Genomic DNA, 22,897 nt, shown 5'->3' with positions numbered 1-22,897 from the left:
CACTAATTTCTGAAAAGTTTGTGGATAATCATAAGTGATGGGTTCATTTTACACCTATCAAAACACCCGAAGGGGACTGCAAATATTCAAAATTGATGTTGTTTTAAACAGTGCTGCTTGATAATTTCCTAATTAAAAATAATTTTAGGGAAGAACTATAGCTGCACACTTTTGAATGCTTAAAAGGTTGCGAAAGAAGCCTAAATAATAAAGAAGCCTCAGAAAGGGATGGTTTCCAAATTCTCTATTGGTTGCCATCTTTCTCAGAAATAGCTATAAGAATTGGATCGAAACCTTAACCAGCTGGTATGTCAAAAGTGTCCAATTCTGTACCAGTAAAACCAGTTACCTTTCAGAAGTTAATCTGGCAACCAGAGGGAATTTACTTAAATCACAAACAGCAATAATACATATGAAAAGGTATCACTTGGATGTGCTCAATGATCATGGTTTTTCCAGACACATGTCAAAATACAAATTAGGAGCAGGAGTAGATTATTTGGCCCCTCGAGCTTGCTCTGCCATCCGGTAAGATCATGGCTGATCTGATTGTGGCCTCAACTGTACTTTCCTTCATACCCCCTATACCCTTTGACTCCCTCGTAGATGAGCATACGAATTAGGAGCAGGAGTGTCCATTACCCATCAACAGTATTGGCTTGACTAACATTTTAGCATACCTCATGCATTGCCAAAACAATAGAAAATAACTTAGCATGCAATTTCAGAAACTATGTTCAGAAATGGGAACCCGTAAATTAGGGACAATTCTGCTCCATTTTTGTCACCAGGCAATGACATAAGGCATGGGATTGATTGACTCAGAATTGTAGTTTCCTTTTATATTAACTACATGTGTCATTGATATTCCAGAGTTGCTGATGTACTGGAATTCTTGCAGCATAATATTTGCTTCTGGTGGTTGCATATCTCTGCAAGGGTACTTGCAAGTACTGAAAAACTTTTTTCTACTTTTCCTTAAACTGAGATGTACTATTAATCACTATTTTATGATATATTGTAGAATTTATTTGTTATTCTTTTCCACTCTCAAGAATTCACACGAATCTGCATGTCTTGGAAGACTGAAACTTGGCTGTGGTTGAGGATATTCATAACTGACATGATTGTATACCAGGTAAATTATTTGAGGTCACACTGACTGTGGAAGCACAGGAAGACTTTTTGCTGTCAAATATATCTGCTTAGTCTTATTAACTAGCGGTTTGTTCTGAATTTATTGGTTGAAGTTAATTAAGTTATCTTCACAAAATTTCTTATCTTGTGTCTATTACCTTGTGACTATTGAATCTCTTTGGGAATTTTCTTCCTTATTGGATAAGTATTTCAGTTAATATTTTTTCTTTCTATTTGATTATTTTCTACTTTCATTACCATTCATGTTCCACCGAGAATTTACACAATCACATTCAAACAAAAATTCTCCAATATACAGCCACCATAAAAGTTCCTCATCTACCCAACTATAAATCCCCCAAAAAAAGTATCGTTATCAGAACTCTCAGATTTGCTAATACAATGTAATTTGTCCCCCCACAGTCCACTTAGCCTCTGAGCATCCTCTCTTTTTAAAATTTGACTGCACATATTGTCCATCCATAGTTACCTGAGGGCATTGTTGACCATGAAGTGTGGAACCTTAGCCACGTATACGCCAAACCAAGTAATGGCAACTCCCTCCCTTGAAGGACATTGAAGCAGTTAGGTTTTTATGAAAATCTGTCAGCTTTTATGTATGTTTTATCTGGTCATATTTGTGACTTGCCACGTTGGGAAACTTTTCAATGTACCCCTGATTGCTAGTACAGTGCCATTCTCCCAAGGGCAGATCTGTTCCCTTCCCCACCACTCTAATGCAATTCTTTTCTGGGAAGTTGGTTCCTATGTTTGGATGCTAATGTAATATGCTGAATGTAATATGCCGAATAAATACGTATATGTGCAAATGTCTATCTTGACGTGAAAGATCCATTTTCCAGGAGACAGTGACTACTACTGCAACCCAGTAAGAAGGCAAATGGGAATCCCACATTCATGCATACACAACTTATAGTATAGATGGGCAGAAACATTTTATTTGGATTAAGTTTGAACTTTATTTTTGATGTTATTCACATTTAGAAAGAAATAAAGATGATTTTAATGCTAGATTAGTTATTTAAAGTAAACTCTTAAATTAATCTTAAATTTAGAAATACAGTATACCATCCAGCATTTCAATGGTATGCCATGTTGGCACCAGTGCATTGTGCTGTGGTGTAGTTCACTACGTGACTATGTCTTCTCTGCTGCTGAGGACAGAGAAGGAATGGAAAAGGGTAGAGGATAAAGGATACTGGATAAAAGTAACCTTGATACCACACTAGTTATTAGAAGAATAAAAGCAATTACAATTTCTATAATCTATTATTCAAATGTTAGTTTGCTGATTAAGGGAAAGCAGGACTATTGAAGTGACCTCAAGACATGCCATAAATAGTTGACTTTTTTTATTATGTACGTAATGGGATTATATAAATATTTTAAGTGATGTCTTTACCTTTTTTATTGCCTTAGTATGTAATTGAATTTTTTCTTTTGAAGGGCCAATACAGAAAAGCAATTAACAGTCTTCATCAGTTAGGCGCTCTTCAAGGAGCCCAGCAACATGTCATGAGTCAGGGCACACTGGAACAACAAAGAGCATTAATCCAAATGGCTGCCTGTCACTTTGCATTAGGAGAATACAGAGTAAGTACACAATGGTGATACATTCTGAGAACTTAGAAATTGACTTTTGCCTACCCATTTTACAAATTTCAAGCCTCCTTTTGCAATATTGATGAATTTTGATAAGATATGGGAAACCTTGTTAACGTATTTGAAAACGTGATCACTTGGATGCATATTTTTGATATACATGTTAGTCAGTAGGGCTGATGATCTAAGTGGCCTTCTGGGTTAATGCAGCAAGTAATTGGCGTGGTGGGTTACTGGAATTCAGCTGAGAGTTTCTCATACAGTTAATTTCTAATCTAAATAATGGGCACTATGTGAAGATGAGAAGCTATCCCTTACCAAGGTTGAAAGACAGCATCAACTCTTGCTATTCTGTAACTCTATTCTGCAAAGTAGGATGATTGTAGATGAGGAATGAGCTGGTTGCTGCCTCTGCTCCTGAATGAAACTAAATTAGCTGCTTGTTTATGGACAGGTGTAAAAGTAAAATGAAAAATTTATAATACATTAGTATTTGTTAGCTGAGGAATCCACTGTTTTGACCACACTCTTTTGAGATGGACTGCACTATTTGATTCATGCATGGAGATTTTTTTTCTTTTTAAACCAAGTATTTAAATTTACCTGTGCCATTAATGATTGGGAAGACTGCTAGGACAAACCATAAGAATGGGTTCAAGAGACAGTTGGATGCATTTCTGAAAATGAAGAGTATGATGAGAAAGGTGGATAGATAAGTTTGATCTGTCAAAAATGGAAGAATTTATTTAGATTTTATGGCCTTTACTGTTTGTCTAAAATCATATGTTCCTATTTAAGTTGATAAATATGACCTTGTAATTTATTTTTCTCATCATTTGACAATGTAATGAAGTCAATCATGAATCTGACCTCTTGTTTTCCTTCCGTAGATGACATGTGATAAGGTGTTGGATGTTATGTGCAGTGTCATTCCATGTACACAAGATGTTGTGAAAGTACAGGAGGAAACTCCAAAAACGAAACCTAGATTTAGGAAAGGTATGGACTACATTGAGTTATTCAGATATATGCTAATTTTAATCTTTTTATCTCTTTCCCCCTGAAAACTGAGGTTTATGAAGAAGTTGTGATTTGGCAGTGCCTGCTCCCCTTCTAAACTAGGCTAATGCATCACACACAAGTGTTCCTTATAAGTTGATCATTGTACGCATTGATCTAAGTACATCTCTACAGTGCCATGGTAACCTGTTTACCTGTTCAACCTGGGCAAAACGTATTAGGGCGAGGTGTACAATTAGTTTAGCTCAAAAGTAGGTGTATTGGTATTTATGGTGTATATTTTCCAACTTCCTTTCGTAATGTGTGAAATAGTTTGGAGTGCAACTGGAGAATTTATAGAAAAATAAAATTGTGCAGATATTGGAAGTGTGAAATAAAAACAGAAAATGCTGAAAATATTCAGCACTCTGAGAGAGAAACAGAGCTAATGTTTCAGAATGATGAATCTAATTTATAAGCTTGGAAAAGGCCATGTCTGTGCAAGAGATGTCTTTTCATTTTCACGCATGAGATGTAGTTGGGACAAGTGGATTCTTACCACTTGTTCCAAAACTAAGTACTCAGATTATTTGTGCCCCTCTAAAACTTTAGAGCTTTTACTAACAAAACCAAAGCAGATGATGAAAGAAGTTTGTGTTCTTTTCTATAGAATTCTTGGTGATAGTGATGGAAGACATCAAAATAATAGATATTGCACCTTGAGTTTTACCCCTGCGCTTGCATAAAGATATTGACACAAATCTCCATGTAGGATGGAGCAAGTTAGAGCCCTGTATTTTTGTGATAATTATAAAAGCACTAACCTAGAAGTGTAGATTGTTTAACCAAATGTTGCTGAGTGCTTGAACTTGTACCACTGTAGAAAGACAACAAATGGAGGACAAAACCAGGACTGCTTCTGAACTGCAACTAGTCTCTGATTAATGACAGCAAAGTGGAAGTCTAGGAAATGGTTGTCCTCCCAGCATCTTAACTGAGCTTCATTTTTGCCACTTGAAAGCAGGAAAGGAAAAAGAGTGGAATTATCCTAGTGTATGTTTTTTTTTAAAAATTCTAATTAAATACATTAACATTTGCATTAATTCCTGACAATTTATATATGCTGCATAATTTGCTTAACATGTGCAAGAAATTATATGAATTTACAGAAATTATAATTCTGCTTAATTTCTCAGAAGATCCAGCTGTACTGCTGCCATTTTTATTTTTTATACTCCATTTACTTTCAGCATTAGACCTTAAACTGTTGCCCTGTACAAGCAAAGCTATGATGCCATATTGCCTTCAGTTAATGTTGGCCTGCTTTAAGGTAAGCCGACTGACTGACTGAACTTCTTCATTAATATTAATAATTTATAGCATTTGTAAGTAAAGACTTGAGTCAGTTCTGGTGAACACAAAAAAAAATCTATGTGAAATGCAATACATTTTGTCTCTTCCTTCCTGGAGGCTGGATCTTGCCTGCAAGATACAGCTGCATGGCACTCGAATACTTTATTCAACTAAACTAATCTGGTGTGTAAACATGGGTAATGAATGCTAGCATGATGGCTAACTATAAAGAAGAAGAAAGAAAGAGGTTGCATTTATATAGTGCCTTTCAGAAGCTTAGAGTTCCCCAATGCATTTGGTGTTTGTGTTTTCGGTCATGGGTCACTGGATAATAATCATGATCAAGAACTGCACCGTCCCACTCCCCTGCCCCTCTGCCATCCTCAGGTACTGAAGCCAGTGGTAGTGTCTCATTTGCTTCTTAGCTGAGTTGTGTTAACTCAGCACTAACTGTGAGTCAAAACTAGGAATATCTGGCTCAGCACTGCAATTGGCTGTACATTCACCCAGTAGGCCATCGGGGAAGACTGTATTTAATGTTATCTGGATTTTTAGCTTTTTTTTTCTTTACTCTGACACTCCCGCCCTTGCTCCAGATTAGAGGAAAAAAACAGCTGATTGCTGGAAGTGTGCATCTCAGTACTTGCTATATTTTTATTTACTAAGGATTTATCTGGCCTCTTACTGGTGTTTGTTCGGAGAATGTCACCAGGCCACCACATGGGGAATTGTGGACAAAAAATATATTGGGTGATAAATTGGGCATGTTGGCCTCTATTTTTTGGACAGTACAAGTGCCCTTAGAGCTCCAAATGGTATTCGTGGCATGCATGCACACTTGAAGAGCAAATCACACCGGACGCCATATTGATGCAGGTGTTAGCACACACTGAACATCCACCAGAAGTATGCAGAGTAAGCAGATCATGATGTCAATCAGCATGCAGTGCTGACTTGATGCCAGGGATGCCATTTTGGAGCTTCATGCTTCAGCTTTTTAACCTCGCACAGCTGAACACTCATTCAGCAACATGAAGGACACCTCATCAGTGCCTTTCAAGAGATCATCAATTGCTTATAGGTTAGTTGCTGAGTATTGTTGCAATTCCATAAGCGTTTGGTGCCTTCTATAGTTGTTTCAAGTACCAAAGTCTCCAGGGAGTCGTGCAAAGCACTTTTTCCTTATTTCAAAGTACAAACTGGTTGCTGCCAGACAAGTAGGCATTTCCCTTGGAATGCAGCTTGACTTGGAGAGCCAACAGAGACCATACAGAGTAGGACAAGCTGCTGAAACTTTCCACCTGAGGAGGGGGAAAGAAAGGCCCCCACCAGGAGATCATATCCGCCTGAAATTCTCCTTGAACTTCAGCAAGGGAAAATGTGAGTGACATCTGCACTTAAGTAAGAACAGCCTCGCTAAAATCTGTCACCTGCTTCAGCTGCAACTATATTCTTGGAGCAGGGCAAGGGCTACAAAGTCAGTGGCTGTGAAGATGACTGTGGTGATGAATTTTAATCCATTTGACACCTCCCAGGCTGGAGATTTGCAATATCTTGCAGCTTGATGTCCATTGTTGCATCAGGGAGGCCACTAAGGCCATTACATTTCATTCTCCAGAGGGGCAGACAGAGAGAGAGAGAGGGCACACGACTTTGCTCGGATTGCAAGTTTCCCTGTTGTCCTAGGTGCCTTTAATTTCATTATTATCGATTTCCTGGCACCACATGCCACCCCTGCCTATATACTGGAGCTAAGAGCAATTCCACTCCATCAACATCCAGCTGTATGTGAGTATAGACAGCAAATCGTGCTGGTCACTACCCACTATCCTGGCAGCAGCCATGATGCTTCATTCTGCAGAAGTCTGCAAACCAGTGGGTGGTTTCTGGACAGCAAGGGCCGACCAGCCGCTGATGACTCCAGTGCGCAGCGCACACGCACAATGAAAGCCGTGCTGCCACATGAAATGTGATAGAGCAGACCATTGATGTGATGAAACAATGCTTTCAATGTATTGACTATTTGGGTGGAACTGTGTGATTTTTAGCTGGATAGGTGTCAAGTTTTGTGGTGATCTGCTGGATGCTGCATAACCTTGCCATTATGAGGAGACAGACCTTGATAATAGCTACATGGCATACAGCTAAGAAGCAGGAGCATGAGGAGGAAGCAGAAGGGGAGAGGCAACTTAGGGAGCCCCTTGCTGTCCGTGAAAAAATCATCTGAGTGTGGTGTCAGTAACTGCAGCCCTAATTCCCCACTCTTCAACAGCACCCTACCTTCCCTTTTTTGTACACAAGCTGACACTGTAATGTTACTATGTAAAATTAAAAACTGCTATTAACATTCCTAACCAAATTTATAAATCATGCCAATCAGTCATGTGCATTCCCATAGTGCTTGTCTTCTATGTACCTTTACCTGTCCTACTGCTCCCACATGATGCTACCCCAGTAACTGCAGCATGGCTGGTGGAAGGCTGCTGATGTTCAGTGGAGGAAACTGCAGATGGCATTGGAGAATGACCTCGAGCAGCTCTGGACCTAGAAGCCTTAGTGATGGACAACACCATCTGGGCCTTGGCGACAGCAGTCTAGGCTGGTCGGCTGACGCACAGCAGCAAAGGCACTGGTAGAGTGGCGGGATGGCAGGCAGAAGGCTATCACCTTCAGAGGGGACAGCAGGTTTGCGCTCAGAGCCACTGCCACTCCCCAGGGTGATGCCTCAGCACTCCTAGTAATTTATTGGAGGACAAATTTCTAGACTACAGTGACATTCTGCAAGCCCTTTGCGCACACTAATTCACAGCCATGATCACAACAGTCTGAGTTGATGTGGCAGCAAGTTGGCCTTGAATGACAGCAATCTGAGCTTCCACTGCAGCATTCGGACTTTGAGTGGCTCCTGCTTGTGCTGCAATGCAGGCTGTGACATCATCCTACTGCATTATGTTTGAGCATGTGAATGAGTTACTACCACTTTCATGCTGGAAAGGTTGGGCTCCACAATCTGCCCAAAGCCCTCTGCCAGGTGGTGCTGGACTCCTCCATGCTCTGACATTGATGACATGCTTCCCAATGCCCCAAGCATTCTGTTGTGTACACTCATCAGTTTCTTTTATCAGCTGCCCAATTGAAGCCCTCATCTGAGTTTTCTGCAGTGGAACTCCTTTCCAACCTTACCTTCCAGCAAGCTGACACATGTGCTATCTTCACCCTCTGCCCTTGTTTCAGACTACAGATGGCCAGTGTCTCACCATGTTCAAATCTTGCTGCTGTTCTATCCTCAAGATACACACAGTGCCAGTGTCCAAGATGATGGCTGCGAGTGTGAAATCAAATGACAGTACTATATCTTCATCATCACTCTCTTCTTGGTGTTTCTCCACTGCCTGGTCAGGTTGCACCTCTTGGGTATCTGAAAGGAAAAATGTAATGTTGTCATGTGGAGAGTTGGGAAAAGTAAGAGGTGCATGCTTACAACATCAGTAGCTTGTAAATCAGAAGAGCGTGTAGGCTAAGAGGGAAGTGGGATGTGTGGAAAAGGATTGAGTATGAGGATACTCCCATCTTTCATGATTTCAGGCCTGTCACTGGCCATGACCTCAGCAGTGGCCATCCCAATAATGGCAATACACATTTGTACACTAGTGCATTGTGTCACCGCATCATCATTTAAGTTTTTTCAGTTGTAAATCGAGATATTCAGCCTTTGACAACATGAAATAAAACCAAATTGCTGAAAAAATAGTTCTGCAATTTCTTGTTTCCTTCAGGAAATTTAACAAATAACTTTGCTTTTTGTAGTTGAGAGCCTTTACAGACATACGAGATGATCTAGCTTTAGGTCATGTGATTGTACTGCTCCAACTGGACTGGCCTCGTGGAGAGAACCTATTTCTCAAAGCAGTTGACAAAATCTGTCAGCAAGGATCGTTTCAGTATGAAAACTTCTTCAATTATGTCACAAGTATCCTTTTACGTTTTTTATTATATGCTAGGAAGTTCTAAGATGCCATCCTATTTATTAATCTGCCTTTATTGTTTTTGAGTCAGAAGGTCATGGATTCAAATTGTATTCCAAAGACTTCAGCACTTCATTACAGTATTGAGAGATTGTTGCATTAGTGGAGGTGCTTTCTTTGAATTGAGATGTAAAATTTTGAGTCCCTGTTTGGCCGATCAGGTGGGCGTAAAGGATGTCACTGCACTGTGAAGAACAGGCAGTTTATAATGGTGTGCTGGCCAACATTTGTCATTAGTCCACACCAGCAGAACTGATGGACTTGTCTTTCATCTTATTTGATGTTGGTGCGATCTGACTATGCACAAGTTGACTAACAACTTTTGGCACACTGAACTTAATTAATTGAGAAGCATTTTGGGACTTCATATACATTTGTTATTTTAACTGTTGTGCTAAGAAATTGGGAGTTCAAAAGAACGGAAACCAAAGTATATATGACCTCTAGATTTAGTATAAAATATCAATGAAGTGTGTAAAAATGTTTTAGGTCAATGTAATCTGTGTTAGTGAACTTCTATGTGTTAACCTCTTATTGCAGTGTTTATTTCTGCTACTTTATGTCAAAATACATTTAAGTAATTGGATATTGTACTATAAGACTGTAACGTGCTCAAGGAGCTCAGAAGATATAAATTATTAGTGCAAAGTTTGAATAATTTAACAAGTGATCTAAACATTGAAATATTGCAGAATTGAACACACCAAAGCAACCCTTTAAAAGTGAGAGAATTTTGTGTTGAACTTTTCAGACCTTTCTCACTTCAATTTATAATCACAGGAAAAGGAAATGCCCCTACAACATTTTAGTGCTAGCCATCTGAAGAACTATTGAAAACCATTCTCCTTTATACATCACATGTTGCATACATCAGAGGTACATGTCACAAATAAGATCGCATGACATATCTATTCCTGAATCTTTTGAAGACAATTCATCCATGTAAACAGTCATAGTTATTTGCTCCAAAGCTACTTCCCTCAAACAAGACTTCCTACCTCGCTGTTCTTAACCTGTTTGAAGAGCAGTTTTTATTAAGTTATCCCTCTATGCTATGTTTAATGGATTCCTCAACCGGTGTTTATTACCCTAGACACCAAAGTTATACTTTAATCCCATCTGTCATCATTACTGTCACTTATTTCTTTGCACAAGCATTTTTTGTATATGACACTCGGGCAGTAAAAACATAAGGCAAGCCAGGCTTTCTTCTCATGACACTTCAAAACCATCTTGCTTGTCTTGGCAAGCCTATTGCTCCATGATACAGTTTGATTATCAACCCCTAGCTCCCCAGGATGTTGAGGAGATCTAACAGTTGTCAATTTGAGCTAGCGTGGCTGTTTCTGTCATTGGTAGCCCTTCCTGTGACAAGTCACTCTTGGCATTGTCTGTCCTTGGCCATCCTTGCCTTTTTTCATGCGTGTCATGGAAGGTAATCCAGCTGTTTCCGTTCTTGAAATGTGCCCAACACATTTCTTTAGTCTCTTGGATCTTTTGCATAAATGCTGTTTCTTGACCAAGCAATTCTTGCTATATCATTCTTGATTTTTTTTTTGCTTACTGGATATTCCCCAATATTCCTATCAATAAGCTCATCTCTGCTATTATTATCTTTTGTCCATCAGTCTTTCTCATGCTCCAAATTTCAGATCCATATAATAATATGTGGATAATCATCACTTTGGAAACTTCTACAAAATATCTTTGAACTGCTTAAACTTCCAAAAGCAACTTCCAAGTTCAATCATTTGATGTCTTCACAGTTCCCATCGAGGTATACCAACGTTTTCATCTGTAGAACTGCATCCCCTCCAACTATAATGTACTCACCTTCCAGTTATTTCCCCTCTGCCCAGGTTTCAAATGCCTTTTTAAAAAGAAATATAAAACTGCATGTGCTAGCTGGTTGCGTACATGCCCAATTCTTTAATTTAAAACAAACTTTCTTGCCTGGTTTGAATAGTTGGTTAAGGGAGCCCTGGTGTCAGTACTGCTTCTGAAATCACTCCAGTTTGAGTGGTGACTTCAGTTTTTGTTGTGCTGCAATTTGTGTTTACAGTAAACTGAAGTCAAATCTCATATCTTCAGCTCCCACCAACTACTGAAAAGAAAAACACTGAATTATGCACCCATTTGGCTCCAGTATGTCACTCTAGTCTGTGACTGAACATGCGCAGTTACCATTGCGGTTCTTGGCACATGTACAGTAACCACACTAAAGCGAAAATGGAGGCAGCACTATTCGGGTAAGTTCCCTACTTTTCAAACCATACTGAAATGGAAATGCGTCATTAGAACGCTCTTTAAACGGGATATCTGTATACTGAAGTAACATTTCGTAATCTTGCTATAACTTCTAACAATTAGAGTACATGAGGGAAAAGGGAATAGAAAAGTATGCTGTAAGGCTGAGATGATTATAAATGAAAAAGGAGAAGATTCATGTGGAGCATAAACATCATTAGGGCTGAATAGCCTGTTTCTGTGTTGTATGTTCAACATAACTCTGTGTAGTTTGTTTATATCTCAAGTGTTGTATAAGACGTGATGTTCTTGCATCAGAATAAATTAAACAGGTGAGAGATATTAAATTACGAATGTGCTCCCAGATTAGTGGTAGAAGAATACATTCTGCATAGTTGGTGAATTTATTACAAATGAACTAAGTGTTGTACTAAAATAACAATAGTCAACTTGTCCTTAATCACGTCTGTCGACATTGACATGTTGGAAGAATTTGCTTATCTCAGAACCACAGAAGGTGGTAAAATTCATCTAGAGTTGTTGCCAAATCAAGGTCTTCTAATAAAGTGAGTACTAAGCTTGTAAGACAATTATTATGCACACTGTGACTCATGTTGGAATTTCATTATGTTTGTTTGAGTAACTAATGTTGCTCCTTGCTTTGTTACAGCATGTTACAAAGAATGTGTTGCAATTACTAAGGGGAAAAGATGCTGGAAAGGGTTGAACTTCTGAGAAGGCCAGCAGTAGTTTCAACTACCTGAGATTAGCGATTTAATTAACATTTCTTTAAACATTTAAGTTTTTGTGATTTTGAATGCCCTTAGAACAAGCAAGATTTTAAGTTGTCTTTTTTAAACGTCCGTTAAATTGTTAGGCTGTTTCTCTTTTCCTCAATTTAGTAACAGTTTTAAAATCTCTGGATGGTTTATTGAGTCATCCAGTGATTATCTTTACCATTCAGATCTGGAAAATCCAAGTTTTGTAATTGTAGTTTGTCACAATGTACCTGGGTTAGCGAGGGGACAGTTGACCAAAATTGCCAGTTCTGATCACTATCCAGTACTTCTACTGAAATGCACACGTGGACATCAGATGAGTGCAAGATTAGAATTGGCTGTGGTCTTCCTGTTGGTGAATAGGCATCTGATGGTGTTGATGCTCGTAGACTCAGACGTTTACAGCACAGAAAGTTGCCATTTGGCCCATCATGTCTGTGCCGTTCAACAAAGATCTGACTACGCTAATCCCATCGTCCAGCACTTGGCCCATAACCCTGGAGGCTATGGCAATGCAAGTAAATATCTAAATACTTCTTAAATGTTATGAGAGTTTCTGACTCAACCACCCTTTCAGGCAGAGAGTTCCAGACTCCCACCACCCTCTGGGTGAAAAAAATTCTCCTCAACTCCCTTCTTAGCCTTCTACCTCATACCTTAAATCTATGCCCCCTGGTTATTGACCCCTCAACTAATGGAAAAAGTGCCTTCCTAGCCACCCTATCTATGCCCCTCATAATCTTATACGCCTCTTTCAGGTCCCCTCTCAACCTTCGCTGCTCCAAGGAAAACAACCCCAGCCTATCCAATCTTTCCTCATAGCTCAGACCCTCCAGCCTGGCAGCATCCTGGTAAATCTCCTCTGCACCCTCTCCAGTACAATCGCATCCTTCCTATAACGTGGTGACCAGAACTGCACGCAATACTCCAGTTGTGGCCTAACCAGCATTTTATAAAATTCCAGCATAACTTCCCTGCTCTTGTATTCTATGCCTTGGCTAATAAAGGCAAGTATCCCAATTGCCTTCTTAACCACCTTACCTACCTGCCCTGCTACCTTCATGGATCTGCGGATATGCACACCAAGGTCCCTCTGATCTTCAGTATTTTCCAGGGTCCTACCAGTGTAATCCCTTGCCTTGTTAGCCCTCCCCAAGTCCATTACCTCTCACTTTTCTGGGTTGAATTCCATTTGCCATTGCTCTGCCCACCTGACTAGTCCATTGATATCCTCCTGCAGTTTATAGCTACCCTCCTTACTATTTACCACCCTACCAATTTTCGTGTCATCCGCGAATTTCTTGATTATACGCCCTCCATTTAAGTCCAAATTATTTGTGTACACCACAACCAGCAAGAGTCCCAGCACCAAGCCCTGCGGAACCACACTGGAAACAGACTTCCAGTCACAGAAACATCCCTCTACCATCACCCTCTGCTTCCTGCCTCTCAACGTCTTTGGTTTTCTGCGCACATGTGGACCAGTGCGCATGCGCTGACATGGATCAGTGGCTATCTTTGGGCCACCTTGCATTGGCAGGAGAGGCAGTGTTTTGGATAAGTACTGGAGAGCAGTTAGCACTCCTTTACCTGTGTTTCAGTAAGGCATCAACACTTTGAAAATAGGAGGAGGTAATAAGTGACAAAAAAGAAAAAGTAGTATTTTCCCCATTCCTTGACTTTGTTTCTTATTATTGTTCCACTGGCTTAGATACTAACATTTGGATACTGAGGTAGAACTCTGGTTAAGTGCCACAGATCTCTGTGTGAGTGTATGCATGTGTGAGTGTATGCGTGCGCGTGAGTGTTTGTATTATAATATAGATTACTGGAACCAAGAATTTTTGGAATTGCAGGTAAGGTCCATTTTTTCTCTTGATCAGTAAATTATCTTTTCTTCTGAGAATTTCAGAAGTAAACAGCACTGCAATAATTAACTTTCCTGTTGAAAAATTGTTTTAGTCAACGGGTAACTTGAGGAATTATTCTTATGTGGAAAATAATTGTCATATTAAAATCACCTTTCTATTGTAGCCAGCTGTGCTAATCTACTGTTTCCTTTTTACATTTGGGCAGTTCAAGTTGCTGGCCTGAATAAACCAAACAGCACAGTTGTTTTTAGAAATTGGATTTAATCTACATTTTTAATACACATGTTGCTGATGTATTTAAAACTTTGTATAATTAAAACTGCAAAGTAGTCAGGAATTGTGATTGGATTAATTGGAAATTGTTTCCCCCCTGCTTTATAGAAGGATTTGAAACTTGTATTGGACAGATTAAAATCAAAAGATGATTTTTAGGCCTGTTATACAAAATGGACATTTATGTAAAATTAACTTTACAATTTTATTTATTTATTCACATTTCATGAGCTGACTCTCTAAATGACATATTTAGCTACTCTAAATGTTACGATTTCCCCGAAATAATTGATATTTTCTGAACTCTTGAATAGGCATGGGGAAAGAACAGTTAAAATGGATTAGAGTAGATAGCTCCAATATGGAGCTAGCACTGGCATTATTGGTATATAGAGTCATAGAATGGTTACAGCAAGGAAAGCAGCCATTTGGCCCATTGTATCCATGGTGGCTCTCTGCAAGAGCTGTTCACCTAATGCCACTCCCCGGTCTTTCCCCCTTAGCCCTGTAAATTTTTCCTTTTCAGATACTGATCCAATTCCCTTTTGAATGCCATGATTGAATCCACCTCCACCGCACTCTCAGGCAGTGCATTCCACTCGCTGTGTTTCCATCTGTGGAGGGAGAAACAGAATTAATGTTTCATGCCCAATAATACTCTTCTTCAGAACTGAACTTCTTCCAAAAAAGTCATATTGGACTTGAAACGTTAACTCTTGTTTCTCTCTCCACAAATGCTACCGGACCTGCTGAGTTTTTCCAGCATTTGTTCTTATTTCAGATCTGCAGCATTCACAGTATTTTGCTATTATTTTAGCTAAACATGATTTGCCCTTGACAAATCCGTGCTCGCTTTCCTTAATTAACCCAAATTGGCCCAAGTGACGATAAATTTTGTCCCAAAATCATTGCTGCTAAAAGCTTCCCCACCACCAAGGTGGGCTGGTCTGTAGTTGCTGGATTACCTTTACACCCTTGTTTGAACAAGGGTGTAACATTTGCAACTCTCCAGTCCTCTGGCACCTTCCCTGTATCAAGGTGTGATTGGAAAATTATGGCCAGTGCTTCCGCAATTTCTACCTTCACTTCCCTCATTATCCTCAGATTCATCCCATCCGGTCCTGGTGCCTTATCAAATTTAAATGCAATCAGTCTATCCAATACCACCACCTTATCAATTTTAAACCAATCAAGTGTCTAAACTAGTTCTTTTTTCACCATGCTTTGTGCAGCAGCATCTTTCTTGGTAAAGACAGATCCAGAGTATTCATTTAATACCTCAGCCATGCCCCTTGCCTCCAAGCCTAAATCCCCTTTTTTGTCTCTAATCATCCCCGATCTTCCTTTTTAACACCCTTGTTTCTATTTATATGCCTATAGAAGATTTTTGGATTCCTTTTTGTGTCCACTGTCGGTCTCTTTCCATACTCTTGCTTTGCTCCTCTTCTTTGCTTTTTTAATTCCCTTCTGAACTTTTTATATTGAGGCTGATTCTCAATTGTATTATCCACCTGACATCTGTCATATGCACCCTTCTTATTGCTTCATCTTATTCTCTGGCTGGAATTTTATGGCCCCGTCGTGATGGGGAGGGGGCTGTAAAATGTGACAAGCCATTCTAAACTCCAATGACTTTGGCGGGACCATAAAATCCTGCTGGTGTAAAATTCTGCCCTCTATCTCTCTCTTCATCCAGGGAGCTCTGGATTCGTTTGCCCTACCTTTCCCCCTTGTGGAAGTATACTTTGACTGCATCCAAACTATCTCTTTAAAGGTAGCCCATTGTTCAGTTACAGCTTTGCCTGCCAAATGTTGATTCTGACCCAGATAAATTGGAAGCATTGTCACCTCAATGAAGTTGGTGATCCGCGAATTAGTTATTCTTACTCTGGATTGTTATGTAGTCTGCAACAAATCCTGGATGTTGTATTGACGTATATTCAAGCCATACTAAAACCTATGTCTCCTGTTGGGATAAAGTATTAATTTATTAAAATTACCCAAAGTTAAATCTTTTCTTATGCTTTCTTTTAAAGAGTGTGGCCTGTATATGAATTAATATGGCATAAAACCTTTTTGAAGATGGATGGGGGGAGGGTGCAGGTGTGAAGGATGTGTAAGTTTCATAGAGCTGTGTCCTTGAATTTGATCATCTTACCAACCTGCCATTATCTATTATTGTGGGAACAAACTCATGCTGCGTTTTCCTCAGTATTTAATTAACTCTGGCAGTCTAGAGTTGCTTTTGATCTTAAAAAATGAAAAACTGTGTGTCTGATTTGGATAAAGAAATAGTTCCACTTTGACCATTCTGTGTAAAACTTGGCATGTTATCACATCTTTTTGGTATTTTTTCAAAAGCAGTTATGCATGCATAATCTTGAAGAAAATGAACTGTGAAGTTATACACTCCCAAGCTTCCAGTTATGCTTCTACACTGGTGAAATATTTTATTAACAACAAATGGGCAAATGAATTGCCAATAGAAGAGCATTGTGGAAGTTTGAGATGAAGTCATCTGTCTCTCCTGTTACAGGAGATGCATGGCCTGGTGAGGTTGTAGGGGAAAAATAGGAAGTCTTGACCTTATTCATAAACAGATGTGATGATGAAATCCTGCACACATTTTCTCTGCTGTAAAAGCATTATTTCCTAATTTCACTATGCCTGTTTTTTTTAAACTAGTGGTTCGAAAGGTGTGCATATGTCTTGTGTTTTACTATGTTGCATGTTTCAACTAATGAAAAACCTATCTAGTTTGTGCTTGTGGTATCAAATTATGAATTTGAAAGTTATTGTGTACTCTGTTCAATTCCTCCCAGTTATCTTTTTCCTGTTGGTAACAGGTAGAAGTTTTGTGCTATTGGTGAATATGTGTGAGTGTTGAATGTACTGTTGATGTTTACTGTTTTCAAGGAATTCTAGCCCTCCACTGGGGGTTCTTCCGCAGGAGTTCAAACTGCAGCCCAGCAGTCAGACAGCTGACAGGTACCACACGACCTGTTCGTCATGTGCTGTGTTTGTCACCATGTTAACCCATGGGTTTTAAAATTTTTAAAGATGTCTTTATTTTTCTATTTTTCGTTTACACAATCCATGATTTAAGCATCATGCCATACAGTGATCATTTTAGTATATCGTACTTCACAAAATGCAAACTTTGTCATGATTATTTCAGTACTTTTTTTTTTGAAGGGATGTCTATGACTATTTTGGAAGTTATTATGAAATGAGTGCAGCAAGGGAGCATTTATCACAGCAACAAGTATATGTTATGCATTCCAATGAATTTGCACTATTGCTTTAAAAGAAAAGCCAACCACTTCAGATTTGTGTGCTTTAGTTAGAAAGCATGATTGGTCATGAATCTTTATTCTTCTAAATGTCCTTAAGTACTCACCAATTAACTTATTATACAACTAGTACAAAAATATTTTAATCACAAACTTGGGAATTTGGCTAGACAGAACTAAAGAAAAATTGATTCAGATCGAAAAATTCAATGAATTTAAAACATTATTCCAAATACTAATGACATTTCTATGCATACGTTATATAATTAAATGTTATCAATCTTTAAGTTAAATTTTATTAACTTGAAATTTTCTTATGGTGGGGTATAGTCAAAGAATGAAAAGTTATTTACAGTTGGCAAGAATGTGTAACCAGATGGATAATTAGCCTTTTTTCACTTGTGTTGCAGACATCACACTGTAACCCGAGGTATTACGAAGGGAGTGAAAGAAGATTTCCGATTAGCTATGGAGCGGCAGGTTTCTCGCTGTGGGGAAAATCTAATGGTGGTGTTACATAGATTTTGCATTAATGAGAAGATCATATTGCTTCAGACTTTGATGTGACAAACATATCCGAGCATTTCCCTTTTAGAACTTATGGATGATTATGTCTATCTGCTGAAGTGCACAGCTCCTATCTTGTGCATGGTAAAGTTTGTTATTGGATTTTACACTTAAGTGAGTCTATCTCAATGGAACTCAAGACAGACGTGAAAGAATATGTTCTAATTCCACTGAAAAATAACCAACATTGATGCCTTAAGTAATCAATTTTTGATGAATATTTGCATTCGTTAAGGCCAGAGACCTCAGTTCTAAAGGACTAGAATATTTTTCCTTCCTTTTTTTTGTCATTGTATATCAGCTTCAAACACTCTGAGCAGGCATACATGGCTATAGTCATTTGTGTCGAGGGAAAAAAAAGCTCCCTGTATTCTTGGCCCAACAATGTGCTTTAGCTCTAACATCCAGCCTTAGAAAAGCATCTCCTACTGCATCAATCTGCACTACCTGGTTTGTTACACCAAGTTCTTGTGGGCATTTGAGACTGCCAACATTTTTGATGGCAATTTTGGTGATGTGGATCTTGCACCAATCAGCTGATATTTTCCAAACTCATTTGACTTGGGTCTCTTACAGCCATCAGAAACAAGACTTTCTTCCCTCACTGGCCGGAAGGTCTAGGTAAAGGGACAGTGTTATAACTCTCTGTCCTCTCAGCCATACAATATAGTGATATTATTATGAACAATAAATAAGCATAATAATTTTTAATTCAAACATCATACACAAAAATAAAATTCAGCTCTTCTTCAGCAGACCCATATTTTAATGGCAGATCAATTACAATTCCACAATTGCATAATTTCCACAGACTATAGTACCTGCTGTCAGTTGAGTTCAATTAATCAACATTTTCCAGACTGAATACCTTATCCTAAATTATTTCTGTCCCATGGAGATGAATGTGCGCTCTTAAAATTTGTATCTAAAATGAATGGCTCTTTAAAAGCATTTTTAATACCACTTTTTCTCCTGAAATTAGGCATTTGTATTTAGTAACTACAATGCAGCATTAATTCCTTCTAGTAGTGGAACTAGCCCTTGTAGAATTTATTTACCATGAATGGGAACCTGACAGAAATAAATTTCTGGGAGACAAATAAAATGTTTGAAAAATAATTGATCTATGCTATAACATTAAACATTTTGCGTTGTCCTGTAGGCTGGAGAACTTGTTGGTTTTCTCTTACGGTTTAACACAGCAGCCTATGAGAGGTTGTGCGCATAAAACATCTGATTTGGAATTAATTATTGGAGATTCCAATATATATATTTCTGAGTTTATTTGGACTGATTTTTCAAAGTGATAGTTCTGTTAAATCTTAAAATGAATAATTGAGGCTCTTCCATTTTTATTTTCAACTAAGCAGTTAAATTGCAGCTCAACATTTTATAATTCACAATATCTTGCCAGCTTTAGACACCTGCTCCAATGCTAATAGTTCAACTATAAGGCTTTAAGCACCACCCCACCAATCAGCTGAAGAACTAGGGAGAATTTCCAATGTGTTTTTCTGATCTTACGCTTGAACTTTGGTGTAAGTGGTTGTTTTTGGCTGCTTATGGCAGTAGATTGAGAGAACCCCAACAGAAATTTCAGGCACAGATCTTTACTGAACTTTTTCTGTGTTGGTCCAGAGTGCAGTAGGGAACAATCATTGGCCGATATAAACAGAAACAGAAATACCTGGAAAAACTCATTGTTGGACCAAATGCAGCCCTCTTTAAACCATGTACATTCTGTAACTTCTCCAGCCATATTCCCAAAATTGAAACCATCACAGTACTACTGTTTTTGATGAACCATTCCCTTGGTAATTAAAAGGCTTTTTAGGAACATTTTAGACTTTCAAGTAACCCAGTGCCACAGTGAGGGAGAAAGATGATCTTAACTGAAGATGATCTTGAAGAAAGGAAAGACTCTGTTCTGGGCTGTCATAATGGGCCCACAGACTGAAACATATGGACTTAAGTGCTCACCTGTGGTCAAAGCCTCTAGCATAACATATTATTCCCAAATACATGTCCAGTTCAATTTACTCGAGAGTGTAATGCATTCTATTCAGTGGCCTTAAATAAGCCAAAGCTGGCTGTCCATGGTCTTAGTAAAACTGTGGTTCAACATGGAATGCATTGAAGTTACAAAAAGAGATTTATTTTAAAAGTCATAAACCAAGTATCCAAAATGGACCTAGTAACATTGAATTGTTAGTGGAAAATAATATAGTTCTCCTAATCCACACAAAAGATGTAATTTTTTAAAAACAATTCATGTACAAGTCTACAGGACTGTTGTAATTTAACGTGCACTTGTGTTTTTATGAAAAAACTTTCCCAAAAAATGCCATTTTGTCTTTATTGAGATATGTTGCATTTGAGCTTAATGCTGCACCATGCAGCACATATACTAATGATGTTTGTTCCATATATATTTTAATCTTTTGTCATATCATCTGATATTTAAATACATCTGCTTGAATGTGTGAAAGAAGATTCAAATTACGTCAGATTCCCTACACATAAGGTGAGTTAGGTATAACTGGTCAAACTACCACTGTTGTTTTTCCTTGCCCATAAGCAAGGTTAACACACTTTGTAAACAATATATATTGTCATTACCTCATGCCTGTGGGGAAGGCACCGTCTATTCTTCATTTCAACTAAGGAATAACTCGCAATCCAAATTATATCCAGATTTCCCTAATTGCTTTTGCGCTGCCTTGGATATTTTCTGTGCAGGAAAGCATATCATAGGTTTTCAGATTGCTTTAAGTCTTCAAATTTGATTAATCTCTGTCCAGTTGTGAATGGTTATTAGTCTCCTCTGGGTTATGACTGTCCATCTTAAAAATATACACTTTCATCCAGATTCTCAATCTTTCTCTTGCCTTCATTCTGCAGTGTAGGCTCCACCTGTTCTCATACGAAATAGGAGCAGAAGTAAGCCATTTGGCTCCTTGAGCCTGCTTCCCCCATTCAATAAGATCATGGCTGATGTGTTCATGTTTTGAATGGCACATTGCCATCTACCCCGATAACCTTTGATTCCCTTGCCTAACATGAATCTATTCACCTCTGCCTTAAAAATATTCAATGACCCCTGCCTCCACTGCCTTTGAAGGCAGTGTTCCAAAGTCACACAACCCTCCAAGAGAAAAAAATTCTCCTCATCTCTGCCTAAAAGGGCAACCTCTAATTTTAAAACAGTGTCTTCTCATTCTGGACTCACCCACCAGAGGAGACATCCTTTCCACATTGACCTTGTCAATATCATTCAGGATCTTATATACTACAATCAAGTCACCCCTCACTCTTCTAAACTCCAGTGGAAACAAACCCAGTCCATCTAACCTTCCCTCATAAGAGAACCTGCTCATTCCAGGTATCAATTTAGTAAACCTCCTCTGAACCACGTCCAGCACATTTACATCCTTAAATAAGGAGACCAAAACTGCACACACTATTCGAGATGTGGTCTCACCAATGCCATGTACAACTGAAGCATAACACTTGTAAGTTCAATTCCTCTTGTAATAAAGGATAGCATTCAATTAGCCGCCTTAATTACTTGCTGTACCTGCATACTAACTTTTTGTGACTCGTGCACTAGAACACCTAGATCCCTCTGCACCTCGGAATTCTGGAGCTGTTCTCCATTTAAGTAATACTCTGCTTTCTTTATCCTTCCTGCCAAAGTGAACAACTTCGCATTTTCCCACATTATACCCCATCTGCCAGATTTTTGCCCACTCTCAACCTATCTATATCTGTCTGCAACCTCCTTATGTCCTCTTCATAACATACTTTCCTACTATCTTTGCGTCATCTGCAAATTTAGCTACCATGCCTTCACTCCCCTCATCTAAGTAATTGATATAAACTGTAAAAACTTGAAGCCCCAGCACAGACCCCTGTGGGACTCCACTTGTCACATGCTACCAATCAGAAAAAGACCCATTTATGCATATTCTCTGTTTTCTGCCAACCATTGTTCTATCCATGCTAATATGTTATCCCATATGCTATGAGCTTTTATTTTCCGCAATAACCTTTGATGTGGCACCTTATCATTTTCAATTGGAAGCTGGTCCATGTTTTGTACATCACACTGCCTACTTGCTTCCAAGGATGGCCCTTAGACATGTTGATGAAGTAGTAGTAAGTACTTTAGTGCAGTTTTAGATTTGCGAAAGGTGTGGACTCTAGTAAATGGATAGTCCATTAGTGTGCTATAGTGACTGCTAAATTGTTTCCATTTCGTCTCGAGTTCAGCTAATCCATCATTCCCTTTCCAAATAAACATGACCTCAATCATGTATTTTCAGTTAGTTGCTGAGAAAACCTTATGCTTAACAAGAGCCACAATATATTCATTCAAAATTGGAATCTGAGAGTAAATTTTATGAATTTGCAATTCTGAAATTGATTACTGCAGAATTGGGAATGAGGGTCCTGTAGTCAAGAACACAAGAGGTAAGAGCAGGAGTAGACCATATGATCTTTTGAGCCTGTTCCACCATTCAATACAATCATGGCTGATCTTGGGCTTCAACTGTGCTTCCATGCCCATCTCTCATATCCCTTAAATCCCTTTAGAGACTAGAAATCTGTCTATACCAGCTTGAATGTCTTCAATGATGGAGCATCCACAAGCCTCTGGAAAAGAGAATTCTAAAGATTCGCAACAGTTTGAATGAAGTAATTTTCCCTCATTTCAGTCCTAAATTATT

General features: G+C 38.7%; 1 protein-coding gene across 2 annotated transcripts in view; it reads left to right on the top strand.

Annotated features, from left to right (window-relative positions):
* ints10 (integrator complex subunit 10) overlaps positions 1-20,509 on the top strand; it is a 72,646-nt gene extending 52,137 nt beyond the window's left edge. The window contains exons 11-18 of one of the 2 annotated variants that reach the window (XM_078539456.1): positions 1,056-1,138; positions 2,605-2,751; positions 3,651-3,759; positions 5,010-5,089; positions 8,920-9,082; positions 11,857-11,950; positions 17,224-17,295; positions 18,011-20,509. In XM_078539456.1, coding sequence (XP_078395582.1) covers positions 1,056-1,138; positions 2,605-2,751; positions 3,651-3,759; positions 5,010-5,089; positions 8,920-9,082; positions 11,857-11,950; positions 17,224-17,295; positions 18,011-18,167 — 905 coding nt within the window. In that variant the 3' untranslated portion in view covers positions 18,168-20,509. The remainder of the gene's footprint in view (positions 1-1,055; positions 1,139-2,604; positions 2,752-3,650; positions 3,760-5,009; positions 5,090-8,919; positions 9,083-11,856; positions 11,951-17,223; positions 17,296-18,010) is intronic. The other variant, XM_078539464.1, reaches the window with a different exon arrangement.
* The last annotated feature ends 2,388 nt before the right edge of the window (positions 20,510-22,897 follow it).

The sequence above is a fragment of the Cetorhinus maximus genome, chromosome 1 (assembly GCF_964194155.1).
Source record: "Cetorhinus maximus chromosome 1, sCetMax3.hap1.1, whole genome shotgun sequence".
NCBI classification, from domain to species: domain Eukaryota; kingdom Metazoa; phylum Chordata; class Chondrichthyes; order Lamniformes; family Cetorhinidae; genus Cetorhinus; species Cetorhinus maximus.
The sequence above is the reverse complement of the archived record's forward strand: the minus strand, read 5'-3'. Positions and strand labels throughout refer to the sequence as shown.